Here is an 18,401-nt window from a genome sequence, read left to right as displayed (position 1 = left end):
ACCTTTCTTTTGTATTCTGGCCGCCCCTCCCCCTGTAAGCAGCCCACACAAGGGTTCGGAGGTTTTGTAGCCTATAAATAGTGTGAAATCACAGAGCCTTGGAATTTTAGCTAGAAGGAAGCAGAAGAGTTCCACTTGCCCAACCCTTCCCTCTATTGATGAAGAAACAGGTGTAGCGAGATTAGGTGACCTGCCCAAGTCACGCAGCAGGCTCCTGCTCCAAGTCTGCACCCCACACGTTAGAGTCAGTGACAGGCAGGCCTGACTTCACACGGTTCCCTCGGGGAGGTGGCCCTGCGGGTGACCCTCTGGATGGAAACTGTTCCCGAGGCTGGGGTCGGGCGGGTAGCAAGCCAGCCTCCAGCTCAGCTCCTCGCTCGGCCGCGCCCCCGCCGGCCCGCACAGCCCGCACTCCCCGCCCTTCCCGGGCGCCGACCTGTCACCCAGCCGCCCCCACGTGCACCCGGATCGCAGGATCAAAGTCTAGGGCGGCGGGGCAAGCGCCGCAGAACCGCAGCCCAGGAACCGCAGCCCCGAATCCGCAGCGCGGGAAGCGGGAGCGGCTCGCTGCGCCCCAGGGCTCGGCGCCACCGCCCTGCCGCCTGCCCTCCGCTGCACGCGGCCCGCGCCCACCCTCCCCCGCACCGCCCGCCGCTGCACCCGGCCGCGGCCCCCGGCCCACGCCCGGCTCCCCAGAACACAGGCCCCGCCCGCAGCTCCCGCGGCCCCGCCCCGCCCACTCCCGCCCCTCCGCCGCGCCAGCCAATAGAGGCTGCGGAGGGGCGGGACGCCACGGCTGTCGTGAGGCCTTCCCGGCCAATGAGGAGGCGAGCCGGGCCAGGGGGCGGGGCACCGGGGGCCTTGTCACGCTCGGGTCCGTGTGAAAACGGGGGTTCCGAGTGCAAAGCAAAGTTTTTTTGTAAACCGTCTGCAAAGGCGGGGAGGGGGGGTTAAGACGGCGGCCGCCGCCGGGCCGAGCGCAGTCGCCGCGGACGCCGTCTCCCGAGCGCCTCGGTCCGATGCTCGGCGGCCCCTCGGCACGCAGTCGCCCGCCCGCGCCCGCGCCCTCCGCCTCGCCGGTCCAGTCGAGCGCCGGCGCTTGAGTCGCTGCGCGGCCGGCGGTTTCCCCCACAGCGCCGCTCCCGCTTCAGCGCCGCGCCTCAGGCCGCCGCCATGGGCTGCTGGGGCCGCAACCGCGGCCGGCTGCTGTGCATGCTGCTGCTGACCTTCATGTTCATGGTGCTGGAGGTGGTGGTGAGCCGGGTGACCGCGTCCCTCGCCATGCTGTCCGACTCCTTCCACATGCTGTCGGACGTGCTGGCGCTCGTGGTGGCGCTGGTGGCCGAGCGCTTCGCCCGGAGGACCCACGCCACGCAGAAGAACACGTTCGGCTGGATCCGCGCTGAGGTGATGGGCGCGCTGGTGAACGCCATCTTCCTGACGGGGCTGTGCTTCGCCATCCTGCTGGAGGCCGTCGAGCGCTTCATCGAGCCCCACGAGATGCAGCAGCCACTCGTGGTGCTGGGCGTCGGCGTGGCGGGGCTGCTGGTCAACGTGCTGGGGCTCTGCCTGTTCCACCACCACAGCGGCGAGGGCCAGGGCGCGGGCCACGGCCACTCGCACGGCCACGGCCACCTCGCCAAGAGCGCGCGCAAGGCTGGCCGCGCAGGGGCCGAGGCGGGCGCGCCTCCGGGACGGGCGCCGGACCAGGAGGAGACCAACACGCTGGTGGCCAACACCAGCAATTCCAACGGGCTCAAGGCGGACCAGGCAGGTGAGCGCCGGAGAGGGGTCGGGGCGGGCGCCCCCTGGCGACCGAGATCGGTGCCACGCCCCGCGCACCCGGGTGCGCGGTGGTTTCGTGCCCACTGAACAAGTTTGATAATGATGTGTCGAGGGTGTGTGGGCCCTGGTTACAGGCGGCCTTTGTGAAGGGCAGTGTGTGTTTGCCCGAACTGACCACCTAATCCGGAAAATCACAGGGTAGGGACCTGCCAGGGCACGTTGCACGTTTACCTCTCAGGGTTTGGCATACTGGTGGTAGACCTGGTGGTGGTGTATTTCCCTCGTGGTTTTAAGGGACGTTTGTCATCTTGAGCACATGTGCTCTTGATGGAAATTTGGAGGGTAAGAATGTTGAAAAGAAATGAGAAAGAAGCAGCCAGCAGCGCCCAAGCTCGATGTTAACATTTTGTGTGCGTTCCAGTTTTTTCTTGCCGCTTAAATCTAGCTCATTCACACTAAGAGGCAGTTTAACTTCTCCAGTGCGTAGTAACATGTTCAGGTGGTGCATGGGGAAAAGTTTTCTCTCATTTCGAAGAAAATGAAACTACTCAAGTGTGCCATCTGACTGGAAGCTTTTGTTTTGTTTTCCAAGACAGGGTCTCTCTGTGTGCAGTTCTAGCTGTCCTGGAACTCACAGAGATCCTCCTGCCTCTGCCTCCCAAGTGATAGGATTAAAAATATGTGAGCCACCACCACCACCACCACCACCCCCGACTTAATCTTTTAGGTGTCTTAGTGATTATTGAGTGCCAGCCTTATTGATAGCTACAGGTTGTGGTTTTTGTTTGGTTGGTTTTGGTTTTTTCAAGACAGGGTTTCTCTGTGTAACGGCCCTGGCTGCCCTGGAATCTGCTCTTGTAGACCAGGCTGGCATCAAACTCAGACGGGCCTGCATCTTCCTCCCAAGTTCTGTGCTTAAAGATGGGTGCTGCTACCACCTGGCAGTAGCCCCAGGCTGTTGTTTTGTCAGTTTGTAAACCCCTCTACCAAGACACTGTATACAATATTTTTATTATGTATAACATTTAAAGTTAAAGCCACTTTTCTCAAGCAGTCTGCTAGTGCCACTGACTATGGAGAGCTCCACATCAGATCAGCTGTGTTAGAGGACTTCTCAGCTGCGCCTAACTGATAGCCTTAAATTTTGTTTCTCTCTTGTATGTGTCAGAAAAGTGAAGCAAAATGTTTACAGGACACCGGCCCAGTAGTGAGGGGCAGGGGTGAGAGGGTGGGAAGGAAATGAAGAAACAATCGCCTAATGGCACAGTTTGGTCCTCCCTGTTATGGCTGGGCAGTGCCCAGAATATCAGGCCATCGTGTATTGTTCTCAGCATACTTTTATCATGCTTTATGAAACAAGTTTCCACTTCTTCACCACTAGGCAAGACGTTGTTCGTCTGAACACATTAAATGTGTTGAATTCAAATTGTTTTGTAGAGGCAGAGAAATCCAGAGGTGATGACCCTGTGGACGTACAAGTCAACGGGAACCTTATCCAGGAGTCTGCCACCCTGGAGTCGGAAGATGATAAGGCGGCTCAACTCAACATGCGAGGAGTGTTCCTGCATGTCCTTGGAGATGCCTTGGGCTCCGTGATCGTGGTAGTGAATGCCTCACTCTTTTACTTTTTGTGGAAGGGTTGTTCTGAAGACAACTTCTGTATAAACCCCTGTTTCCGAGATCCCTGCAGAACATCTATAGAGCTAATCAACAGCACCCAGGCCCTGTCTCGAGAAGCCGGTCCATGCTGGGTGCTCTACCTAGATCCAACTCTTTGTGTTATAATGGTTTGTATACTTCTCTACACAACTTATCCATTGCTTAAGGAATCTGCTCTCATCCTTCTACAAACTGTTCCTAAGCAAATTGACATCAGACATTTGGTAAAAGAACTACGAGATGTTGAAGGCGTTGACGAAGTTCATGAGTTACATGTCTGGCAGCTTGCTGGAAGCAGAATCATCGCCACTGCTCACATAAAATGTGAAGACCCAACTTCGTACATGCAGGTGGCCAAAACCATCAAAGATGTTTTTCACAATCACGGAATTCACGCTACTACCATCCAGCCAGAATTTGCTAGCGTCGGCTCTAAATCAAGTGTAGTCCCGTGTGAACTTGCCTGCAGAACTCAGTGTGCTCTGAAGCAATGCTGTGGGACACGGCCACAGATCCCGTCTGTAAAGGATGCAGAAAAGGCCCCAACAGTTAGCATTTCTTGTTTAGAACTCAGTGAAAACCTAGAGAAGAAGCCCAGGAGGACTAAAGCTGAAGGCAGCCTCCCTGCTGTGGTGATAGAGATTAAAAACGTGCCAAAAAAACCCGAATCATCTTTGTGAGTCTTGAAAAAGATGTGATATTTGACTTTGCTTTTAAACTGCAAGAGAAAATAGACTCCATTGAAATACTAAGTTTGCCAAGTAGTGTAATTGAAGTCCTTGTCTGGTCGCACAGTTTAATTCTATTTTTGTAAGAACATAATGGAACTGCATAATAGAATGTTCTACATTACAGCCTTGTGATTATTAGTGCATAGTGCAGCTATGCTGTAACACGTTTTGAAAGCCAGTTTTAACACTATGTTACATTTTTGTTTAAGTATAAACCTTATATGACATAATGACATTTGATTCCTGGTTTCCCATGATAAGAATTAGGGGGATAAATAAAATTGTTACTGGAATTTCTCTGCTTTTCTCCCCGCCCCCATTGTTATACATTATTTGTTAGAATTGTAATTGCTAGACTAACTTTAACATTATCAAGTTTGTTTCCTTTGCTGTTTAGGGAATAGTTCCTTGCCCTTTGAGATCATAAACTTAACATGATGGCAGCATGTTTTCAGGATGACTCATGACTATTAGCAGGAAATATGAGTGGTTACTGTTCTGTATTCTCTACTGCTAGTCATCTAGTAAACTGAGCTAGTTCACATACAGTGGAGGGGTAGGGAGTAAGAGCAGGGAAGAACGCAAACTAGCAGGTTATTTTGTGTTAATGTTGAGATGACATATCTAAATTATCTTGAAAATCTCAAGTGGTTTTAGTTAACCAAAGCCGCTCTAAACATGTTTGCCAGCGTGTCTGCTTTCAGAGACTGGTTGGTATTAGTGATGTTGAGCTAAAAGTTTCAAGATGCATGAATATTTTTGAGAATGAAGACTTAGTCTTTGTTAACTGCAACTAGTGATCTTAAATTGTGTCTTAAAAACCTTTCTTATGCACAGCAGCGAGCAAAGCCTGTGCTTTTTGCTAAGAGCCAGTGAAAGAAAGAAATTGGATGGTTCGTGCAGTTTGAATATTTTAGAAAGCAAAGTTAGTAAGAACGTCTTTAGGTCTTTAAACCATCATGTCTGGACACGCTCAGCTCTCCACTGTGCTTACTTTGTACCCAGGAAGTCATTCACAGCTGTTTCTCTGCCACAGGTTTCAAATCCAGCGCACACATTTGAAGATGCTTAAGTTATATTTTCCTTGATAGAGAAAGGTTAATGCTTTGTGAAGAGAATGTAGAGTTTTGTCTTCAAAAGAGTGACTATTAATATCAGTTGTGTATAGCTCTATTTTTCTAGGAACAGAGTACCCTGACTACTTCAATAACTTTTATAGCTGACTACTTTTGGGATTTGAAATAATTCATTGCTTAATAATCTGAAAATGGAAGTGTTAGCATATGACAGTTACTTTGAGGGGGTGGTCTTCCCCTATGTAAAAAGCCTGTTGCTGGCAATGGGCCTACTTAAGAACAGCTGGGTTTTCTGATGAGAAATTGAATTTTAGGAACATAGTTTGTAAATTCCCATTTACTGCACTGGGTCAACCATCAGCCTGCATAATGCTTCACTAATGTGCGATCCAACCCCTCAGCAGATGGTTACTTTGAATTCTGCAAAAATAGGTTTGTTTGTTTTGCTTTGTTTTGTTTTAACATGAAATTGAGAGATCTATGGGTGAGTACAAGAGAGAACTCCAGTTGTCACAGTAAGGTGACCGGTGAAAGTGTGTGACCTCCAGCCAGTGCCCTTCAGGAACACTCTGGGTGGGTTCATGACGAAGATGTCCCCGGAATTGGGACAAGGGCTATGTCAACCTATTTTTCAGAAGTGCTTTAGAGAAGTGGCTTCTATGTAAAAAGTGGTACCATAGGCTTTTTTTTTTCCAAAGGTGTTTGTCATAGCAAAATCCATGGCACCCACTCACCTTGGAGTTTTAGAGAATTATTTATTTCCTTACAATGCACTTTCTAACCCATTTTTAGCTATATTAGCATTATCTTTAAGAAAAAAGATATGTTTTTGTATTTAAGTGTTGTGGGACTTGAGTGTCTTTTCCAAAATAGCTTATTTCTTCTTGAAAGGAAATGGGGAGCTACCTTGGCCTCTTTGGGACTAGCCCACTCTTTAATGTGCTTCCTTCCTTTCACTGCGTCAGTTCTAGGGGATGAGCAAGGCCAGTGTGGACCTGTCTGTCATCTGGAGCTGAGTGAGAAGGTGCTGCATGCTCCCAGATTGCACTCAGCCAGGACTCTCCTCAAGCCATGTGCAGCCTTGGAAGAACGGATTTCATTTTCCATGGTCAGCTTTTAGCTTGTAGGAGTAATTCTTTTCTGGAGGGTATCTACATTGTAGAAGTACAGGCTAGAACATGAAAAACAATCCTCAAACATTTTACTGTATTTTCACATTAAAAACAAAAATACTGAATGACTTTAGCCTAAGATGTATAATTTGGACAGGAAGGGTTTGGAAAGTTGCGGGAAGCTGTTTACGTGAGTATGTCTTGTCAGCATTCTGTTATTTTGAGTGTCTGAAAGTTTTGAGGGAAAAGACAAAACCTAATGTGAAGTATTCAGTATGTAAACTAGTTTTGAATGTTTTTACTGTTTTACAAGCAGATACCATTTGAACAATAAATGTCATTAACCTGCTGTCTTAAGGTAGTCATACACAAATACGGAGTGTGATTCTACAATAGAAAATATTTTAATACTACGTTTCAGTTTAGTGATAAAACAGTGTTAAGGGGTCTCGGAAAGGTGGGAGGCTTTTGTTGTTGTCTTTTTGTAATTGAAACTGTCCTAGTGCTCACGGTCTGGGAAGTGGGACTGTAATCACACTGTTTTGATACAGCACTGCATATATACATACATACGTATGTGTATATGATGATGCTATTTTGTTTTACTAACAAGCTCTGGAATATTTAGCAGTCATTTTCACTGGCACAAGAGCCTTTTGTATATTAATCAATTTAAACTTTTAAACCAAAAATATTAAGGTTCAGTGTCTGGTAAAAAGATGCTGAGGAGAATGTAACATAGAATTAATATGTGGTTATATAAAAAGACACAAATCGCCATGATAGGGTCTGCCTTGAAACAGCACAATGGAGTGTCAGTGTGTCTGTGAGTCTTTGAGACTTTTCTCATGTTGGTTTTGTCTGCTGCTACCTGTCCTCTGGGCCAACAGTGCAGCTGATGTGGCTCTCATCCTGTTGAGTACCGGTGCAGACAGAACTCAAGTGCAGCAACATTTTCCCTAATTTCTGTGTGTTTTATGACTGTGTGTTATTTCCAAAGCTGTTCCTACCTCACCATGAGGCTTTATGGATTGTTATGTATTATAAATGTTCTATATGAGACAAGACTACTGTGTTTCTTCTCATTTATTAAAAATTAAGTAGAAAAATAAACTAATTTTAATATCTACTTTGTTTTGCGCATGTTGCCCTCACCTCGTATGCTGTGTCAGGTCAAGGACAAACGGACTATAGCACAGTTTTGCTAGAACACCATAGTTGGCAGAAAGTAAGTGACCGAAGTCTGTCATAGGAACAGAAAGGGTTCACTCACTGCTGGGCCAGGAAGGCTGTGAAAATGTTTGCTTAATAAGCATAAGCTTGCAGGATATCTCTTAATTTATATTTTTTAGTTTTAAGCAAAGTTACAAATGAGGATTACTTTATACCTATATAACATCTAAAACTAAGGCAAAAAGGGCCACCTCAGGGAGTTCTCTTCAGGGCAGCACAGATAATTGGTGAAAAGCTTCAAGAACTTGTGTTTCTGTCTGGGAGACAACAATTTAAAAATCAATTGTCAATAAGTGGAAGTAGGTGAATGAGCAAGGGAACAGACAAGTACAGTAGATGTTAGAGGGTAGACTCGGTTAGAAAAGATGATTTAAGGTGGAGTAGGATTGAAGGCAAAAGATCACATCAGGATAAAGAGCTGGAGTTCAGGGATGGAGATGATGGCAGAGGTGATGTCATACCAGCAAGTTTGTACTGGGCCTTATGGGGAAAAGAAACTCAAATTGTTCTTAAGATTAGAGTTTTCCTGGGCTGTGGTGGCGCATGCCTTTAATCCAAAGCACTTGGGAGGCCGAGGCAGGTGGATCTCTGTGAGTTTGAGGTCAGCCTGGGCTACAGAGTGAGTTCCAGAAAGGCGCAAAGCTATACAGAGAAACTCTGTCTCAAAACAACAACAACAACAACAACAAAAGTTAGAGTTTTATGTGTGTGAGTATTTTTGCATTTTTGTATGTGTGCCTGGTGCCCTCAGGTCAAAAGGTCATTGAATCCTCTGGTACTGGGATTACAGGTGGTTGTTATCTTTCGTAGAGGTGCTGGGATTCAAACCTGGGTCCTCTGGAAGAGCAACAAGAGCTTAACTGCTGAGCCAGCTCTTAAGCCCCTCTTTTTAATTTTAAAGTCTGTGTCTGTGTGTCTGCCACATGTATGTGAGAGCCTGTGGAGGCCAGAAGAGGGGGTCAAATGCTCATAGAGCTAGAGTTGCAGGAGACTGTACTGCCTGAGGTGGGGACTAGGAAACAAACTTCGGTACTCCAGAAGAATGGGAAGTGTTTTTAGCCATCGAGGCACCTCTCCAGACCCCCAAACTTAATTTTTGAGTGGATAAAGTCTAAAAAAGGACTGCGCCTGATAAATAGGGAAAGCAAGCAAGACAGGTGAAGCTGGTTTCCAATGTCTGCCCACACTGCTTCCTAACATGTCCACCCCCTGCCTCAGGTTGTGTGACTCTGCGCACACGCTAACACCTTAGTGCCCTGCTGACCTCAGAATGCATAGCTACAGTCAATGCAGTCTTAGAATATCTGCTGGCCACCTTTCATCTAGTCCTGTGGGGAAGAAATCGTCTTCTGAGGCAAGAGGGGTTTTCTGAAACCGCTCCATCTTCCCTCAGACAAGCCTATGTACCGTTCGATGCACAGCTGTTGAACAAGAGTGGTTATTTTAGATACAGATGAGCATGTGGAAGAAAGTCAGCAATTTTAACAACTGAGGTGTTTCTGTACCTTCAGGGTTGGTCCTCATTTCTGCTTCTGCCACAGCTCTTCTCTGTCTAGCCATTTATGACACCTGCATTTGCTCAAGAGCCTGGTTTTTGTTTTTGTTTTTGTTTTTTACTGTAAACTGAGGCCAGGGCTGTTTTCCGTCTTTATTTCTTTAAGATATTTACAAGGACTAGTAACACTGCAGGTATTTACAGGTGTTTGAATGACTATTTCGGAACGGCAGGCAGGCTGGGAAAGTCACTTTAGTAGTAACAGTCGATGCGCCAAGCACTTGGAACTCATCAAGTATATTCCAATCCTTGCAGAGCAGGCATATTCCACTATTCATGCTTCTCTGAAAACTGTTAAAAAACAAACAAGCAAAACAACCCTCACCCAGTGATGGAGGCAGACCCAGCCAGAGGCTGGACAGGAAGCAGCTTGCTTCCCATCCCCTGCCTAAAAGTTCAAAATGAAGAGTTCTTTGTGGTTCAGTCCAATGAGCTTGACAGCAAAGTCAAATGAATCACACCAGAAAAGCGCGGCCACCCAAAGAAACGGGGAAAGCGTTTTTAAATCACTTGATATTTACTTTAAAAGTCAAAGTAATCGCTGGATTTAAAGCAGCACTTTCTGTTTTGAAATACACTTTATTAAGTTGTGGCTTAGTGTCAGTTTTTTACTTTGAATTATATGGGAGAGAGGAATAGCATGTTTTACTTGTTTGTTTGTTTTGGATTAAGAACCTTGGTTTTAATGCAGCCTCAAGGGTTGAAACTGTCAAGTGTTTTCACTTAAAGCCTGGTCTAGTATTGATCCATATGGGTACTTCTGCCAGAGCAAGGGATACTGGCTTATGTAGCCTGAGGATGATGTTGAACCAGGGTACATGAGTGACAAGCAGAGGTAACAGGTACATGCAGGCGAGGAGACACAGGACACTGACTGCCTTTTGACAGTTGAGTAAGCAGGCAGACCACCCGTGCTCCCATGATCTATCTGGGTGTTGAGTGAGTAGCACAACCTCCTGTGGTTTCCTCCCTCCTGCCCACTAATAGGACGCCTCCCCTGCTGTGAACATCCCCTAGGGAGGTGGCATTGCACTTGGAAAACCACAGACGGCCCAGCCAGTGGAATCTCTTCTAATCTCTCCTTGCACAAGCTTGGATTTCACCAAGAAACTGTGCTGGCATGTCTGGAGAGTCAAACTGAGGGTCTCGGTTGGATTTCTGGGTTTATAATCCTGATAAAGGATTGCCACAGGTTCAGGTAGCCAAAAGCTCCTCTGAGGTGTTCAAAAAATGCATCTGCCGGAGAAAACAGGTGTGCCTGTCTGTGTTGTGCAGACCCTGGCTAGCTCCTTTGAAATATGGAGTAAAAGTGGGGTTCTGGCAATATAAAAGGAGTTCAAAATTCAGCATCTTTTAAGACACAAAATAGAATATTCTCCTTAAAACATACGGCTGACCATACTTTCTCTTTCTAATGGCAAAAATGCCAACGACAACATTAGGCTAAATCTACTAGAACTTTTCATAGCATGGAGCAAGGGTGACTGGGAGACACATGTTCTGGGCTCTTGTATTGGGCTTTAGGTTTCTCTGGGGGTGATGTTGATGGGAGTTCTCCTGCCTGGCTCGCCATAGTAGCTCAAACCGGCAGGCTGCTGCTAACTTGAGAGAGACAACTAGGAAGCTGTTTTTAGCTCCGTCTTAGAATTTTTTTTCTTCAGGTTTAGGTGGAAACTCTTGCCCCACGTTGGGCACCATTAGTAGTTGGAATTTTCCTGCCTGGCCCAGTCAGGACAAATCTCTCTTACCGACAATACTTACTAATCCTTCGGATCTTGCACTTATACCCTGTCAGCAGTCAATGAGCTAGAAAAATGAAGCACACCATGGTGGACAGAATATGGCTCCCTAAAGGTGTGCGTGTCCAAACCCCTAGACCTTGTGGGTTCTGTGCCTGTCCAGATGTTCTACAGCTGTCACTATGGGGCCAATGGGGGGAGCAAAGATCGGGGTACAGCTGATATGGACCCAACATCATCGTAAGGTTCGTGATCAGAAGAGGCAGAGGGCCAGTCACAGCATGTGATGGTTGAGAGGCCATGACAGGTGCTTAAATGAGAAGGTGTCTGTGGCCACCCTGAAGATGGAGGAAGAGCCACGAGTCAAAAGAATACAAACAAAAAGCATAAAAGGCTTCAGCAGGTGGAGAAGGCAAAGGACGGAGCCCCTGGGCGGGCCTGGTCACTGTGGCAGCCTTGCTGTCCTTCCATTTCCTCATTTTGTCCAGAATGGCACTGCAGAAGGGATACGGGTTCAGCTTGCACCTTCAAGATCAGACCTTTGAACTTGTGGCTCCAGAGTGGGAAGATAGTTAAGTCTGTCCTTTCTTTTTCCCTTCCTCCCTCTCTCCCTCCCTCCCCCCCCCCCCTCTTTCTTTTTTTCTTTTTAAAGGCCAAGCTGGTGTTGAGCAAGCTCTAGGCTGAGGATGACCTTGAGCTTTGGATTCTCCTGCCTCCATCTCTGGTGCTGGGATTTTGAGCATGCACCACCATGCTTGGTGTATGTGGTGCTGGGGATTGAGTTCTGGACTCCTGTGCACTGGGCAAGCACTCTACCAACAAAGCTACATTTCCAGCCTAACTCTTTCCTCTTTAAAGTTATGGCAGCCATAAGAAAAACAGACTAGATATGCACATAAACACTACAGTGTGTGTACTCACATTTATACTTACAAAGACTCTGCTCACTGGAGTTAAATTACAGACTGACTTGTAAATAAGATTTTATCAGAAAAGAGCTGGATGCATTGAGTGGTGACAGAGCTTGTGCAACAGCTTACATTCAATCTGGACTCTCAGGAAGGAGAGGTGGGGGTGGTGTGTAATATGAAGAGATGGTTTTCTCTATGTGTGTCTCAAGTCATTGAGCTTAAGGGGTGGATAAGAGGCCAGTGAACATCAGACTAACTCCTGTCACAACACGAGTCTACTTGAAGTCATCATGCGCACCTCCCACAGCCTCCTGGTCACCTGCCCTAAGTGACCTCTCTTCTGCTTCTCCCTGTTGTATTTCTACTTCCCTGTTCCCTTGTTGTGGATTATCAGTTGAAGGTGTGTTACATTTGTTTATGCTGTGGATATTTGTTTAATGATGCAAAGATGTGTGGCATTCTTTTATGTTGCATTTGTTTAACTCTGTGAAGCTGTGTTAACAGTGCCTGTCTAAAACACCTGATTGCTCTAATAAAGAGCTGAACAACCAGTAGCAAGGCAGGAGAGGGATAGGTGTGACTGCCAGGCAGAGAGAATAAATAGAGAGGGAAGAGCAAGAAAAGGAGGAGAGAGGACACCTAGGGGCCAGCTACCCAGCCACATAACCAGCCATGGGGTAAGAAGGAAAGAAAGGTATAGAGTAAGGAAAAAAAGCACAGAGGCAAAAGGTAGATGGGATTGTTTAAGTTAGAAAAGCTAGCTAGAAACAAGCCAAGCTAAGGCCGGGCATTCATAAGTAAGAATAAGTCTTTGTGTCTTTATTTTAGAGCTGGGTGGTGGGCCCCCAAAGAGTGGAAAAACCAACCCTTCCCTCTCTCCTCTCCCCCTGTTCACCCAGCTGCACCCTTATAATAATGTTATTAGCTCCAGTTAGGAACTGGGGCTGAGAGAATGAGGACCCTTCAAATGCCCAGTGAGTGGAGAGGTAGAGACAAATGTCTTCATCCAAGCAGGTCTGTGTCCCAAGCTGGTCAGCTCCCAGTGTGAGCTACGGACACTTTCCAAGTTCCACAGCACAGAAAGGTCTTTTGCCTGGGAGCTGCATGGCCTGGGTCTGAGTCCCAGTTTCACTGTCTTAGTCTCCTCATCTGAAAAACCAGTATAATATTAACACTTCTCTCAGGATTGACCTGAAGATGATGAGAAGGTGTTTTGGACAGTGCCCAGTCCTTAAGTGTTAACTGTTAGCTGCATTTATTCTGGTCCCACTTCTTGCTTTCTTCTTTCCTTCTTCTTTTCTTTCCCTTTCCTCCTGTCCTAAGAACAATTGCAGATCCTTGATGGACACCTTCTGTGACCTGCAGTCTTAATGGTAACAGTCTTACTTTTTCAAACCATGAGTGTGTGTGTGTGTGTGTGTGTGTGTGTGTGTGTGTGTGTGTGTGTGTTTTCCCCCCATGGTGACTGGGTAACCATAGAGAGGGGCATCCCTTCAGGAATAGCAGGTATTTACCTAGTAATCTGAGAGCTGGTCTTGGGGTAAGGAGCTGTGGGGAGGAGCCTGCTGCCTCTGGAGCAATCATCCTGAGACTCAGTGTAAGAAAGACAATTGCAACAATCTTGTAGGCTGGAAGCCCTGGTGTGACCTCTGTGAAGGACCAACTTGGGCGTGATGACATCCTGACAGGCCTTTCTAGATGAGCTTCAGGATTCAGTAGTGACTTCCTAAGGCAGTGGCCTGGGACAGTGCAGGGTACCAGGCTGGATGCCCCGAGGATTTGGTCCTGGATCTTGTTTCTTCCTGCAGTGACCACAATCGTGGACATTCAGCTTTCCTCTGGGCCGGCTCCCCAACTGTAAAGTAAGAGGTTGGATTATCTCACCTTGAGGGCATGTTAGGGTTCTGTTTTTGTGCCTTTAACGGGGGGAGAACACTGTGATAGCTTGGTCACCTGCAATATAAGGTGTCTCTGCTGCAGGGCTCTGAGTAGACAAAGCTTTGGAGTGAGCACTTTCTGGGTGTGAAGGAGGAAGCAGATGGTTGGTTGGACTAATTCTGGCAACGTGAATAGGACTGGACATGGGCATTTACAGCTCAGTCCTCCACTGTGAGGACTATCCACTATCCATAAATAGTCTAATTCCGTTCATTTGGGAAGTTAGACATTTGGTTGATAAGCACAGTTCAGGGATGATGTAGCTACTGGGACCCTTGCTTGGGTGTCAGTTAATTTTATTCAGAAGTTTTGGCATGGGCCGCCATTCATGCCTCATTCTACTAGAAATGTGTCCAGATTTGCTTTTAAGATATTTCTTACTGCTCACCCCCTGTTCCCTGTCAAGGAATCTCTCACAATCGCAAGCCCAGTGAGGTGTCGAACAAATGAGTGAGCCCAGGACCCCAGATGGTGGATCCCAGGAAATGCACACTCTGGTGAGGTACACTGTACATGTATGTATGAAAGGTGTTGAAAGCACAGACCGAGGCCGGAACATGGCGGACGAGGCTGTCCTCTGTTCAGAGTGTATGGGTGCCCCTGACTGGCTTTTTCCTGAAATAGACCCTGAGGTGATGAATAAAACTGTCTGTAACTCTCACTGAAATGTCACAAATATTTCCTCATTTCCTTCCCTTTGAGCAGTGACTGGAGTCTGTTCTATTAGGGCCATTCTAGCCCGACGCCACTGTGTCCGCGTCCTCCACAGTTCTCTCCTTTCTTCTGGGCCCTTTCTCCATCTTCCCCTCCCCTCGCCTCCCTTCTTCCATTCCTCCCTTTCTCGTCCCCACTTCCCTTTCTCTCCATTCTCTTCCCTTCTCCCCCCCTTTCCTTCCTCTTTTCCCTCCTCTGCCTTCTCTCTCCCCTCCTGGGCACACACCTATGCTAGGCACCGGAGTGTCACTGCTGAGGACACTCTGTTCTCCTAGCCTGACGCTGCTGTTTTGGTGTTGAGATCAGTTACTGTGACATTCTTATAGGTCTTCATAGGATCAGGTACACTAACTTTCTGTGTGAGCAGGAAGAGAGCTTGAGGCAGCATAGAAGGCAGTGTGTAGGGTGTATGATGCCCCCATGGGGTATATTTTTATTTGTTTGGCCTTTTAGATATGATCTAACTATGTTGCTCAGTCTGGCCTCCAACTTGGATGCTCCTGCCTCGGCCTCCGTACCACTAGGATTAGAGTGTTCCCTGCCAGGTGGCAGTGCCTTAGAGTTTGACATGGTGTCTGACCCCTCAGTGATATTCCACACTCACGTGGAATAAAAGTAAATGAGCAACAAGAAGGAAATACCGATCTGCACATCTGCCCCTTGTTGGTGTCAAGACCACTGGCTGCTTTGTTCAATTCACAGACAGAAACATCTGTATTCATACAAAATTCCACATGCACAAGGGCAAATATGGGCGCTGACTCCATCCAACGTGGACTTATGAGTCTTGGCAGGAAGAATGTCACACCTTGTATAGGGTTTGCAGAGAAGAGTGTACGTGGAGCAACTTGAAACCTTTTCTTACCTCACCTTTTAAAGCAAAATCCTAGCTCCTGCCACACACACACCATGTGTGTAGTGGTGATTTGTCAAGTATATAAGTAGGCCTTTCATTTTTTTAGTATATTTATTTTGTGCACATGCACGCATGCACACGCGTCATGGTGCATGAATGGAGGTCTGAGGACAAGAGAGTCAGTTCTCCCTTCCATGTGGGACACAGGGATTACATTTGGGTCTTCAGGCTTGGTGGCCTGCACCTTTACTGAGCCATCTCTGCAGGAAGTCAGTTCTCAGAGCACTTCATTTATTGATTGACAATGACACATGGGGTCACCCTACATTAAGCAACTATATAAACATGTATTCATCTGTGAATGGGTCTACAAATATTTTTTTCTTGTTCAAATGAATGAAATTCTGTCGAGCAACTTAATCCACTGATAACATCAAAAAGTTTAGAGTGGTTTTAATAAGATAAGCATCTAAAGTAAAGATACCCTCTCTCTATAAATCACTCTGCAAAAGCGGCATGACAACAGGCCCTGGCTGAGACCCTAGGCAAGGGGTAAAATGACAAACTGTAGTTCATTACGAAAGGCTGCATGGCGGCTCCAGGCTGGGAGGGGCAGGGGAGGTGGCCCGTGTGTTAGAGCATGACTGTCAGCTCTTTTTAGAGGCAGAAGCAGCATTTCTGAAATAAATAAGGGTCCACAGCGTTTCCGTGAAAAGCTCAGAAGGGAGGAAATAAAAGAACATTCTTGGTACTATTTCTCCCCTGGGCCCAATATTTTTGTACCCAGAATTTTTATATATGTGCAAGCTAGCTGCATCATGTGATCACAAAGTGAGGGGACAGAGGGGAGAACTGCAGCCCTCTCTGTCCTGTCTGTTCCTGTCCTCATCCTTAGAGGCCGGCCATGTTGCCTGCTTAGGGGTACCAGACTGTCATGAGGGATGGCCCTTGCTGTGGCTCTTGTCCTGGCCCCGTCACTACAGTCCCCGGAGGCTCAGATGACCCTTCTTTGGCCACAAATGAACATGGTGAGACTTAAGCATGGCTTGCCTGGCCAGGTGAATGCATCCCAGGCCTCTGGGGTCCTGCTGTCACCTTTGCTAATGCCTCTTTTAACCCTCACGGCTGTTTCCCAGGCTGCTCTGTCCTCTGGCACATAGATCAGCTGGTCTCTCTGCAGCTGTTTATTGAGCACTGGGTTGGGCAGCAGGCACTGATCGAGAAGAGGGAATCTAGCAGTGGATGCAGATGTGAGTTCTTGCTCTGTCTGATGTCCAGTGATGTCGATGAGGAAAAGACACGGGCCAAAGCAACACGAAGGGCAGAGGACTGCTGTGAGACTGAACCGCCAGGAGAGCCTTTACGAAAGAGAAAGGCTATTTGCAAGCTAAGCAGTCAGGGAAGCAAGCCCCTTTGGTTTATGAGGAAGAGCCCAGGGGATTAGGAGGCAAAAGATGGCTGTAGGGTGGGGCTGGCTCTCTGGGAAGAACCACACTGTGAAGCAGGTATTCCACCCTGAGGTAAGCAACCACAATTCCTTTGTTGGGTCGCCAGTGCAGGCCAAAGCCACCCTGAGGAGCTGGGCTGGCTCTACAGCGTTCTCACTTGTTACATAATAATGGAGACAATGATAACTCAGCACTGCTCTGAGGTTGAGAGTCAAGCCAGTGGTGGCCAGGTCCAGCCCCAGGTTGTCCAGGGTCCCTCAGAAGCCATTCCCCAAAGCTGTCAGCATCTCCATGCCTGCACTCTTGGAGCTTCGTGCAAACATTGGTTCCCTCGGACCTCCCTGGAAAAAGGAGAGGCTAATGAACACAGAAAAACAGAGCCTTTAAAACTGGAGACTCACTCTAGAGTCTGAGTTATGTAACCCTGAGCAAGACATTGACATGTTTATGTCTTTAGAGATGGAATTCCAGCCAGGTGATGGAGGTGTGTGCCTTGCACGGAGCTGGCACATGGAAGAAGTTCAGTGAATGAGCACCAGGGTGGTTTTTGCCCTCTTGAGTCCTCTCATGGCAGTGGACTGGCTATCATCAGCTGTTGGTGAAGCTGTGGCCCTTGAGCATCCGGGATCACATATGTGCTCCCTGCATATCAGAGGAACTAGGCAGAGGTGGGGTGGGGCCATATCAGATAAGCTAATTACATTTGATCTGCCTTGGATTCCTGTCCCCTAGCAGAAGGGCCTGGTGCCATTCCCATGTAACTTTAGGATATCACAGTCTCTTCGTGTCTTTCTTCAGGCATATCATTTGCAGATGGATTTGGATGAATAAGAGGTATAGGCGCTTGCTGCTAAGCCCGATGGCCTGAGTTCAATGCCCTGAACTCAGTGACTCCTCTAAGTTTCTTCTCACCTCCACATGATCCTTGATACGTATAGACATACCTTAAAAAATGTGTTTTAAAAGCATATAGGTTCACAATCTCCCAAAACATCTGCTCACTAAAATCAGCCCTTCAGAAGTGGTTTGCAGAATCCTTTGTTCAGGCAGAGGAGCTCCAGGAAGAGACAGGATTTCAGCTGCCTTCCCTTCCCCAGCTAACAAGCTTGCAGAAGCTGGAGGATAAGCCACCTGCCTGGGATGGACCTTCAAGGGAGGTCACCAAGCCCGCTCTGGTCACAGCCCAGAGGCCCAGACACTAAAACATGGTCTCCCACTGCCTGCCCTCACCCAGCTAAACCTCAGGTCAGGGTAGCCATGGTGGTCTTCACTCTGGGATTGGAAGGTATAAATTAAGTTTTAATCACATATTTTGACGTGAGAAAGTGTAGCCTGTTTGGGTTTTTGTGTTTCTCCCTGTTGGTCTGATTACTGACTGTTGTCTCTCAGAGGATCAGGAGTTGAGTGTGTGAGATTGTTTCCAGACTCAGGCTTCTGCAGTCGACTTTGTCACATGCAGAATGCTGTCCAGGGCCTCTGGCCTCACCTGCAGTCTGCTGCCCAGTGCCCTCTGTGGGGAATTTACTTGGTTAGGGTCCTACTGATGGCTTCTTAGGGGGGCCCAGCTCTTCACTCCTAAATGTCCCCAGTAAATGTCACCACAGCACCTGCCAAATTGCCCTACAAAGTGGCAACTAAACCCCC

General features: G+C 47.7%; 1 protein-coding gene across 1 annotated transcript; it reads left to right on the top strand.

Moving 5' to 3' along the window:
- Positions 1–870: 870 nt before the first annotated feature.
- Slc30a1 (solute carrier family 30 member 1) lies at positions 871–7,476 on the top strand. The gene is made up of 2 exons (XM_036202680.1): positions 871–1,774; positions 3,223–7,476. Exons 1-2 carry the CDS (start codon positions 1,174–1,176, stop codon positions 4,122–4,124), a joined length of 1,503 nt encoding a protein of 500 aa, XP_036058573.1. The 5' UTR covers positions 871–1,173; the 3' UTR covers positions 4,125–7,476.
- The last annotated feature ends 10,925 nt before the right edge of the window (positions 7,477–18,401 follow it).

This window comes from Onychomys torridus, chromosome 11, assembly GCF_903995425.1.
Source record: "Onychomys torridus chromosome 11, mOncTor1.1, whole genome shotgun sequence".
Taxonomy (NCBI): domain Eukaryota; kingdom Metazoa; phylum Chordata; class Mammalia; order Rodentia; family Cricetidae; genus Onychomys; species Onychomys torridus.
The sequence above is the reverse complement of the archived record's forward strand: the minus strand, read 5'-3'. Positions and strand labels throughout refer to the sequence as shown.